Raw genomic sequence first — 11,823 nt, 5'->3', positions numbered from 1 at the left:
AATGAGTATCGTTTAGGGCAGGGATGTCCAACCCGCGGCGCGGCCCACTTAATATTTTTATGCGGCCCACTGAACCCTTAATTTTTTTAGGTATACTTTCATTTATTTTGGTAAAGTACGTCATAAAACTTATTCTCGTTTCACTATTTTGATGTCATAATGACGTAATTGGTATTAGAAAACTGTTTTGCCTAGAGCAGTAATCTCCAAACTTTTTTAAATCGCATACCCATAAGACGAAAATAATTATAAGTTGTATCTCCTATAATATAATATAATATATATATGTGTGTATAGTCAAAAATCAAATTATTTATTATTTATTTATTTTAAACAATATATACTACATATAAATTAAATTACAAATTTTCTTTTTGAATTAGAATTACAGTATTTTGACTGTATAGGACACGCATACAGTATTTTGAAGGGAAACTTGGCGTGTCCCCAAGTATCACTTTGCGTACCTCCTGGGATACGCGCACTCCACTTTGTAGACCACTGATCTAGAGAACTTATGCATATGGGGTAGTACATATCGTTGTGAACAATTAATTTCGTTCATGAAAAACATAAAAACTGCTGAAAGAAATAAGTTAAGTGATTCTTATTTAACTAAGATTCTTAGAATTAATACTAGTACCATAAAAACATATCGACAATATTATAAAAGGAAAGCAATGTCAAAAATCGCACTGAATTTATTATTTATTTTGTGTGAGTATAATTTCTTTTTTTTTACTGTCAATAATACAGTATTTTTTGTAATTGCTGTATATCTATATATTTGGTAATAATATATATTTGTTATTAAAATTTGATATTCACATTTTGAACTTTTTAAAAGCATATATTTATATTAACTACCTTTGTGACCCGCTGAATGTACAGTACCTAAATTTCTAAATTGGCCCATTAGGAAAAAAGGTTGGACAATCCTAAACTTTAGGATCTGGGAATGGATTAATTCGCTTTCCGTTATTTCTACTGAGAAAAATAGATTCGGACGAAGCATCAACATATATACACAGTGATGCTTTTTACTGTACTTCGAATATGATTTATAGCCTATATAGACACAGAGTTTTATTATATATATATGTTACAGTCAAAACCCGTTTTTAGTTAGAACGCGTTTTAACTAGTTGAAACNTTACGTATTTTGAATAAATTTTTTTAATGGCACTCTCATTATTTTTTCAGAATAACATTTGTATTTTTGAGGAATGCACGTCATTTATATAATAGCCTTATCAGAATCTTTTTTCATACTTTGCCTAAATAGCATTTGTCATTCTATAGAATGCCTAGGTATTATATACAATGCCTAGGGAAAGTATGCAATAATTCTCATATTTCACAGATTGCCTAAAAACGCCAGGCATTATATACAATGCCTAGGTATTCTATAGAATGCCGGATTTTCATACTTTGCCGGTAACATATGCATTGCATAACGGTTACTAATTTTACCCTGGTCAAGAACAGATAGCAACTTCTCTGTAACGAAATCAATTCTACCTTTCTTCTTACTGGAAGACAAAGATTGCAGAGGGAAGAAGGACGACGAGCCAGACATGCTTGGAACTTCACCCTCTTCCACAGAGTCGGAAATTCCTTCTACTCTCATCGAACTTGTGTCCAATACAACTTTTTCCCTACAAATTTTTTCCTTTGTGTGGCAGGAAAAATATCCTATCATTGTCAGCGGGAAACGTAGCGGTTTTGGCTCCTAAACGCACATTTTTTAAGCAGGAACTTGGAAACACTTTCGGTATTCCGAGTTGGCAAGAAGATAGGCCTATTTTCCTCTCAGAGACGATGGTATTTCAGTTTTCCGGGATTAAGTTTCTTCCATCCTTACTTCAATGTTATGTGGTACTATTTCCGTAATTAGAACAACGCGGGTTACCTGACGTAGGACACCAAACATTTCGTCGCTCGGCACCATTTCTTATTGTTCTATTCAGATAAAATGTCGGATACACGACTTTTATGTTACTTGGAACAATTCTGAAGGGCGAGTCCAAAGAAATTCTAAAATTTAATTTCCTCCGTGTTAACAAGGGCCATCCTAATAGCATTATAGCTAAATGGCATTCGTTTCGGACCACGGAAAAGAGTATTATGAAAAGAATTACTTGGAGAAATTATGGCTACGGGTGCCACGAGGAGTGCGCGTCAGTTAGATTTACAAAAACATTGGTAGTCGACCCTTAATCTACTTATTCGAGCGTAGACATCTTTAATTACTAACAATTTTAATGAAAATTGTAATTGTATTTCTTAACTGCAGTACGCGACTGATCTGAGGTTATAACGGATAGGTTATCTATTATAACAAACAATAAAAAAAAAATGTAAGCTTACTCGACCTTTTTAGGCGAAACTAGTAATGATTTTAACCTTGTGTTAACTTTGTAAATTTTCTCGTAAATCGGATGCCGTGCAGAGACGACTTGAGATGACGATTGTTTTGAAAATATAATACCAGGTATTAAATTCTTTACAATAAAACTTAGATTCTTCTTCTCTTTTCTAATGTCACGTTTAATTGGGGATTTAAAATAATTCATTACGTACAAAATATTTAGTTAAGCTTTCAATTTTAAATTTATTTATCTATTCATTCCTCTGCCTCCTCTCGTTACCAAGATAATGCAAATAAAGAGAAAAACTATTCAACAATTTTCAATTAATTTTCTAAAATTGTTACATAAAAGAGATGATTTACAAGTAATAAAAGTGTCTGAAAATTTAAAATTACGTAGAGAATTCGAATTTTTAATCTACTTTAAATAAAATAAAATAATTTATATACAAGTCGACCCCCCTATAACACTATTGATTATTCCGTTTTATATGAATTCCATGTTGTACGAGTCACTTAGATTTTATAAATATGTGTGCAGGGCTCTGAACGGCACACGTATTTGCAAAATCTAAGTGACTCGTACAACATGGAATTCGTAATAAAACGGAATAATCAAGTGTTATAGGGGGTCGACTGTAGTCACAATATGACGATTAAGCGATTAAGCCGGAGTATATTGGCCAACTTTATTCTATTTTGAATTGAATTGAAAATCGAAAGACCGCGAATTTTATTCATTCTAAAAGCATGAATACAAAATAACTGCAAATAAAATGATAGGCCTACACAATTGTATAAGTTATATTGTGAAAATCGAAATTCCTAATATCGATTAATTACGGAAATAGTCTATAAATACAAAATAAATAAATAAACGGATAGACAAACGGACGAACATAAATACCAAGCAATGCCTCGTTTAAAAATAAATTTTAATAAAGTTTAATGCATTTAATGATCTAATAATTTTTCTTCGATTGGCATTTAAAACATAATCCAGGGAGAAAATTTATATTTTTCTTTGTTAAAACTTCAAATATCTTCTAAATAAATAAAAATTTAAGGAATTTATTTACGTAGTAATTACATCCTAATCTTTATTATTAATCGTTAATATATATGTTGTTAAGCGGTACACCTTTAAATATATTTTTATTTGGTTCAGTTTATTTATTCTAGTGTCGTTCTTATCCATTATTCTTCGATACTCATAGAAGAAAAACACTGTACAAATAAATATTTCGAATTTATTTTATTATAATTGTCCAGGGCCGATTATGGCAACGTAGCGTAATTATAATCAATTATAACTGCCGCTCGATTAATTCCGTAATTAGTCTTTAATAAATTATTATAATTATCCTTGAGTGTAATTATATTTATACATTTTATAGTACAAGATAGATGTCTCCAAGTATGTCTAGTCCCATTGCCCGGGGAACGATATTCCTTGGGATAAAACGGATTAAAAATTATAAAATGGAACGTCACTTTTATGCCTTTTTTTAATACCTTAGCGAATTTAATTATATATAAAAAGTAGAAATTTTACATGGTTTATTATGCACTTAATGTGTACGTATACGTACACGTTAAGTTACGTAACGAGCGATACGTACACGTTATACTTCGATGATGTTATGTTATCGGGGTTTTATTGTATTAAAAAATGGAAAACTGATACGATGCGCTCAAAAGTCAGTTAACCACGTTCTGTATATTCCTAGTTCAGACGTCAAGATGAATGGTAGAATGAATTTCTGTATAAAACGACAGAAATTTAATCAGAAAAAAATTTCCATAAAATAGTAAAATATCGCAATTAATTAAGACAATTTAGTCTTTACAGCGGTTAGATGAATTTCGAACCATCCTATAATTACAGAAATTAAAGCACACTTTATATTTTATTGCGACACATTTTTATTTTATGCATTCCAGAAACTATAAAATAAATTATTTAATGTTTGTTCGGTCCAGTTTTGATAAAAATCAAGTACGAGTATGTACTGTAACAGATATGACGTATGTACAGAATAGAGTATGTAGAGGTATGACGTATGTACAGAATTATTAAAATTTTTTTTTTCTAATAATTTTGCTCGTTATTCTATCGAAAAGGCGAAGTAAACACCGAACCTCTAACGACAATTATTATATTTATATTTTAGTATTTTCAGCCGGTTAAATTGGATTTTATAATCGTACGAAAGAGAAATAATTAGAGGACGATACGAATTATACAATCTTCTTTCGTATGAATTAAAATCACATACAAGTATTTTATATAGGTTTATGTATAATTATTAATCATTTTATAAATAAATAAGTTATTTTATTAATTTATAAAGGTCCCCTATTTTATCCTACGACACATTTTGAAATATTCTTTCGTTAATCGTTTCTTGCTTCGATTCTATTTTAATCCATAATATTTTCATTTAAAGCGTTATTATTACTTCGGCATTCTCCTCCATTATTCGGCTCGGCACTTTTTTAAAAATGTACTGTATACGTCACACCCAATAAAATGTACGTCACACTTTATCGGACGGAGTAATTGGCTTTCGTTACACTCTTATTTTCCGCCGATTTTTCTAATTTCGTTCTCTTCCCATCCTTTATTTTCCACTGCAACTTTACACTTTATGTCGTTTTCTCGTTCAAAATAATTCTCAACCGCCGTCATTCCCGCCATTTATCCGTCATCGATCGATATGATTTGAGCCCGGTTCTAATTATTTTTCTGTCTTTCCCCTTCCATACTTTAGGAAGAGAAAGAGTCAAACCAGTCGAAAACATTAAATTTAATCATTTAAAATGTTTTAGCATTTTATCTCCGAAAATCGATATTTTAAATTAATTTTACGCCTTTATTAAAATCCACACTCGTTTAACTTCGTTTGGATTTAATCCGGCAATTCGTAATCATATTAAATCTATCGCTATCCAAGGAATTAAGGTACGTGTACTTTTATATATAAAGTAATTATATACATGATTGTGCATTAATTTATTACACGTACATAGACTCTAATATATTAATGAAGAACTCGAAAAACTAGAATAATTGCAAAAAGAAATGTGTAGAAAACAAAAAGCAAATTTAAATTTAAAAGTGACAAAAAAAAAAAGTTGTAATATTCTCCTCCGGAAAAAAACAAAACGAATATTTCTAGCTGTATTGGGTCAAAAAAGGGTCAGACAAAACGTGAAATTAATTAAATGCCTTTATATAATTCTTTATTTATTAACCAGGGCAATATACAAAAATAAACTTAAATATATAAAAATACAGTAGGTTATATTTGCATGTTAATTTATTCTTTAAAATTACACCGGAGTAACTTACAAAAAGTATATAGGATATATTAAGGACCGAAATATTGGTTAGTAAATTTCGAATATAATTTAAAGAAAAGCTTTTAAAATGCTAAATACAAGTTAATTTAATTGGATAAATTTGGTAAAAAAGCGTGCGAAATGTCGGAGGAAAGAACGGCATCGGCCGACCGAAGTCGAGTGGCGGATAATACGGTTTGTTGTTCTCACAACGAAGCATTTTAAACCAACGGCCCGTCTCTTTAAACCATATTTTGGATAGTCGGCAGACCGGGTCGAAGGAGCCAACGTGTGTTAGGAGTAAATGGACAGGGGAGGGAGAAGGCAGGCCGTGGGGAAGAGAAAGAGAGGAATGCCGAAAGCGAAATTGGAGAAGAGTCGTCCTTGGCGTTACATAATTAGATCGACGGGCGAACGGGATCGCCAGTCGGAGTGCACGAGCCATGGCGGAGGTACGTCTGATGACGGAGGAAGACATCCCGGCGGCCCTTTCCGTTTGGAGAGAAGTTGGACTGTCGGAAGGCAGCCAGTCCCTCTACACTTTCCGCAGCTTCGACCCCCGAGGATTCTACGTCGCCCTCCTCGACGACGGTAAACTCATTTCTACTTACTCTCTTCTAACTACCGTCTTACTCTCGGTCTCTTTCGCTTACCGTCCTACTTAGGTCGCCCGCTAAAAACTCTGCTGCATATTTTTTAATGCAAACCCCGCGTTATTGATTGATTGGGCGTTTTCGCAATCCCACAATTCTGCGCACAAAATCCGTTATTCCGCATTTTTATTTTGTAGGTCGATAAGTTTTTCTGCGATTTTACTACTACTGTTCCGCCTTTGTCCTTTCCCTTTAGGTCAAGTAAAATAACTGATAGAAAAAGAACAGAAAAGTCTGTTACGATCCACCGGTGGGAATATTCCGACTGGTAAATAGGGAGTTAATTTAATTTAAAAAATATTTAAAAAGTATACAGAACGGATGCGTAAAGGGCAAAACGAAGCTTTGCAGCATTATTAAATATACAACTGTAGACTGTTGTAACTGGTGGGATGGGTACAGTACACGTGATATTTAGCCTGGACGGTCCCGGGGAAAGCTAACGAGAGCCGACAGCTGTCGGATGAAACGAAGCAGGACGCGCATCTGCCTCCGTTCATTTCGATAATCAAATAAAACAGGAAACGGGAACTCTTTTAAATCTAATTACTTCTTTATTGACGTTTCCCTTCTCTAGCCCATATCATTTCAAATTTTATTTCATCCTAATTTTCTAAACCGATTTTTAAATTTTTTTTTTGGCTAATCTACTATACCAGAAGAATTATTTCTCTGGTAAATTAAAAATTCCCTAGAATGTACCATTAAAAATTACCGGATTGGTGTATTTCCATGGGTACCGCGACCGACGGCGATTAACTTCAAATTTAAGATAAATACAGTAGAACCTCCATTATCCGGATTTTCGATTATCCGGATTGTTCAAAATAAACAAAAATTTTACGAATTTGCTGATTTGCACTTGGCGAATTACGACACTGTTTATGTACAGTACGTGATGGAATGCGTAACTTTTTTGTTTCAACAACGTCTCACTCAGCACAGTGGTCGTAAACTCTTAAATATATTTTACGTAGTAATAAAAATATAACTTGACATACGTATTTATAAATAATTTATATTCAAATTACATCATTTCTATGACCAAGGGCGGCGTAAGGCATGGACGACGTGGGCCACCGCCTATGCCTCGCGGTCCGAAGGGCCTCGCGCCTCGAAGGTTTATGCATTACTTAAAAGCCGCGAACGCGACGAAAAAATTTTACTCGTCATAAAACGATAAATAGTTTGTCAAATTTTTATTCATAAAAATGCAGTTTCAACTGCTTTTTATTTTATAAAATCCGTCTTCTCGCGCCACCAGAGGCCTTTTAAACAATAGGTAGTCTGTTAACGTTGGTCAGTAGTAGTCCAAATTGAATACGAACGTTTGTTTCTTGAAAATTTGATCACGATTTAAATACAGTATTTATTTTTAATATTACCGATATGTCATCGAAAAGAAAACGTGTTGTATTATCATTAAAAGACAAATTAAAGTATCTGTTTCGATTATCCGGATTTTTTCTTATCCGGACTACCTTCATCCCCAACCAGTCCGGATAATCGAGGTTCTACTGTAATTGCTTACATTAATTTAAATAAATCAATTAAAATTTGATGATTAACTGCTGATATTTAACGTTTTTGCTTCGTTTTCTCTCATTATAATGCTTAAATATTGTAGAAAACGTTTACCAGAATCTTACTTTATTTAAGGATTTATTATATCGTGAAGTGCGCGCAAAAAACTAGAGGACGACAGTCATTATTCATATTTTTACGGCATTTCGAACTACCATTCCTCTTCGGCAGAAGGTTACAAAAACTTTTCCTAAAACTTTAAAAATTATTTTACCACTAAATTACAATAAGTGCGTGTTTCTTAATATAACAAGTCCTTAAATAAACTAGGGTTCTGGTAAACGTTTTCTACAATACAACAAACGACAAGAGCATTAATCATAATAATGTTTAGACTTATACAAACGATTATTTGTTTAAATTTATAGGATATATAAATTAAAATATAACTTAGATTAGTCATAAATTTCACCAATTGATTAAGCTTAATATATTAATAAACAGCGAAAAAGAAACACACAAAATCATTTAAGCCTCGCATGCCACAAATATTTTCTTATTTGTTCTTTCCCTCTTCATTTTTCTCTCTCCTTTTTCCTTGGCTTTTCTTTTTTCTTCCTGCCATTTTTTAAACTCTAACGGCGTATAACGTGGATAATTTTATTTCTCCGAGTCTTCCCCGGGTAGATTTTTTACCTCGTAGTATATTTATTTTGGATTGAGCCTGGGAATTTGTACATATTCGAAACTGACAATAAAATAAAATCCAGTATTTTATGCATTGCAAGATGGGAGATGTCTTCACTATGGAGATAAATCGTGGTTTTTCTATTTAAGGAATAATTCGTAGTTGATCCGTAAGGTGCGAAACCGCGTTATAAAAATATTATCGTGGTTATTAGCGCAGTGTACCGACGACACGGATGTAATAATTGTTTTCCCTACGAGATATCGATTTTGTTTATCCGTCGATTGGTTTATCGTAAGAATTTCTGGTAACACCGACGATTTGAACGGTTTTTGGATTTGGACAGACCCCAAGGAAAGGAAAGGAAGAGAACATTAGGAAAACTTTGGGATTAACCATTCGAATATTTACGCTTGCCATAAAAGTATAAAGGAAAATATCGTCGGTGTAGAATTTTAACCACGACAAATTCGTAATTTAAGTTAAAACGTGATAATTAGGATCGAGAGCTCAAATTTATTCTTAATAGGATTTAGCTTGGATAAATTCCTTTGCAAATTTTAATTATTTATCAAACGTCGAATCGTTTAAATGTAAGATTAGTCGATTACCCGGGAAGATCGGGTTTTACGTTAACGACAAATTACTCTTCCGGTTTACTCCCCATGCAAATTAAAACCGCGGTTCACGAGCTAAAGCTATTTGTTTTCCAACCGTTTGAATTATAATAATTAATCGAGTGGTATTTCGACCGACCAGACAAAATTCTCTTTGGAAACGGAAGAAAATACGGTCGGGTCGTCCGATTTTAGTGGCGATTTAAGCCCAGTCGGATCCACCCACCGATGGCATTTTTCTCCCATGTTTCACAAATTACGGTGTTTTTAAATGTCGATTTTACTCGAAATTTAATTTAAAATTAATGCGACTTTTTATTCAAATTAAGTGAATAATTAGCCTAATTATCATAACGGGTTTTGGGAATCTTTATAGGCCTACTGTTTTGCGTAATGAATAAAGTAAATCTTAAAATAGGTTAAACAAAATTCGAGTCGGTACGAATGGATGCAGTTACGAAATGTAAATGCTTTATTTTATGGGAAAAACTATCGAACGTTAAGTAAAGTATTCTCCGGTATAACAGAGATCTATTTTAAAAAATACGAATAAAACAAGAATAGCAATAGTGAAATGGGAAAGCGATATTTCCTTCTTTTGTAAACGTATTATAACTCGAGAAATATCAATTTGTGAGGAAATTGTAGATTTTCGTTGCTGATTAGTACGAGGAGAGGACTCGGAGCGTTATCGATGGCTTAATTACGATTCTTTGTGCGGAATAAGTATAAGTTTTTTAAGTAATCCGACCAGAAGCGAATAATAATTAAATGTTTCTCGCAGGTGAAGTGGTGGGCACGTGTGCGGCGGTCGTCAATAACCCCGATCTGGCCTGCGTGGGTCTGTACGCGGTCAAACCCGCTCACCAAGGGAAAAAAATAGGTAGCAAAGTTTGGAAGAGGGCCATGGAGCACGTAGCCGACATCAACCTTTTCCTGAACTCGGTGCCCGAACACCTGGAGACTTACAGGGACAAAGCGGGATTCGTTCACGCATCCCCGCATCGAACCGTCGTCTGCGAAACGTCGCGGGTGGAGGTAGAGCAGCTAACCACCCAGGTGGACGGGGTGGAAGTCAGAGCCGTGGATGACGACTACGAGGAGGCGGTGGTCGACTACGACCAATGGGTGGCGGGTTACGATCGACGGGTTCTAGTGCGAACCCTGGTGAGGGAATCGGACTCCGTGGCCCTGGTGGCCCTGAGGGGCCGAGAGGTGGGCGGTTACGGTTGCCTGAAGGCCGACATCGGGGGACTAACCATGGTGGGCCCCCTGTATGCCGACGGTCCGGAAATAGCCGAACTTCTGTTACGCCGAATGGTGGAGAAGTTTCCGGCCGCCGGGGAAAAAGGATTGATAATGATGGCCATAGACGCCAATCCCGCCTCCCTGCGACTGGCCGACAAATTGCAACTGAAGCGCAAATTCGTCTTGCCCAGAATATATACTAAACGCGTAGTGGAAGCCCGCGACTACGGTAAAGTGTACGGCCAATGCAATATCAATTTCTGCATGGTTTAAAGTGGGAGAGACGAACGGAGCGGGCTCCGCCCTCCGCCGTTTTGTTTCCACGGCGGGCGGTTCTCTTTAAACGCTGACCTCTAAAAAGAAAAGGTGGAGGCGGATGGGCGCCTACAAACCATCCAAAATGGATACACCGGACTCCGCCCACCCGCGTGACCGGGTTCACAGCACTCCAATAGATAGCGCGCACGTAACCGTAACTTTTGTTAAGTAGAACCTAAGGTGTACTTGGAGACGCCATTACGAAATGTACCCTACGAAATCTCCGTGTATTTAAAAAAGCAATAAAGTTAATTGTGAACGAAGCAAAGACGCCTGGTTAAATACTTTAATCTTATTTTTTTCTAGAAATTCTCCCGGATTTTTCGTGGCGGTAAGTAAAGTCGGAAGGTTCGAGACAGAAGTCCGTCCAAAAACGAAATCTTTACGAAATTTCCGGTAACGGGCCCGACGAGACTGATGAACGGTCGATTGGGCCGAAGGGGTGGGTTCTCTGCCCCACGGGGAGGAAAAGCAGTCAAAGCTCTCCCTCACCGGAAAGGACGGATGGGGGATGTCGGCTCCTCCCGACCGATGGCCAGAAATACGGATTTATCCCTTGGCACCAGAGACCAAATTTGCTAAATGGACTCCGCGTGTATTTAGCCGGAAACGGGACCGGGCTTCTTTCCTGGCGGGGAGAAAATACCAACGACAGAAACGGACGAGAGGCGGGGAAACTTCTCCACCGTGGCGCCGGGCACCGTGGGTACAAGTAGGACCGCCACGGCGCCGCGGTGGAAGAGAGAAGCGAAAGTACGTGTGGGGCGAGCTGAAAGAGAGTGGAGGGAAATGTAGACGGTTTACGCCGGCGCGCGTAAGAAGCGGAGGACGGATTCTCCGCGGGGCTTTTACTTTCCATCGTTTTGCGCGCGTAACGAGGGAAAGAACGGAACGGCGTCACTTCCGGCCTCCGACTTTCTCGCCCGTCTCTGCGCGTTCGGACCTCTGCAACCGGAAAAGGTATCCGGAGAGAGACCGGACTGGACCGAGAAGTTCTTCGCGATTGGGCTGTAATTTGAAAAAGACTGTAGAGTTATAAATTCCCACCGCCCGTCCGTC

At 36.3% G+C, this 11,823-nt stretch overlaps 1 protein-coding gene across 1 annotated transcript; it reads left to right on the top strand.

Moving 5' to 3' along the window:
• The first annotated feature begins 6,005 nt into the window (after positions 1-6,005).
• On the top strand, positions 6,006-11,027 carry LOC111629270. The gene is made up of 2 exons (XM_023373151.1): positions 6,006-6,307; positions 9,983-11,027. Exons 1-2 carry the CDS (start codon positions 6,160-6,162, stop codon positions 10,717-10,719), a joined length of 885 nt encoding a protein of 294 aa, XP_023228919.1. The 5' UTR covers positions 6,006-6,159; the 3' UTR covers positions 10,720-11,027.
• The last annotated feature ends 796 nt before the right edge of the window (positions 11,028-11,823 follow it).

The sequence above is a fragment of the Centruroides sculpturatus genome, unplaced genomic scaffold (assembly GCF_000671375.1).
Source record: "Centruroides sculpturatus isolate CEXI.00-Female unplaced genomic scaffold, Cexi_2.0 scaffold514, whole genome shotgun sequence".
In the NCBI taxonomy this organism is placed as follows: domain Eukaryota; kingdom Metazoa; phylum Arthropoda; class Arachnida; order Scorpiones; family Buthidae; genus Centruroides; species Centruroides sculpturatus.
The sequence above is the reverse complement of the archived record's forward strand: the minus strand, read 5'-3'. Positions and strand labels throughout refer to the sequence as shown.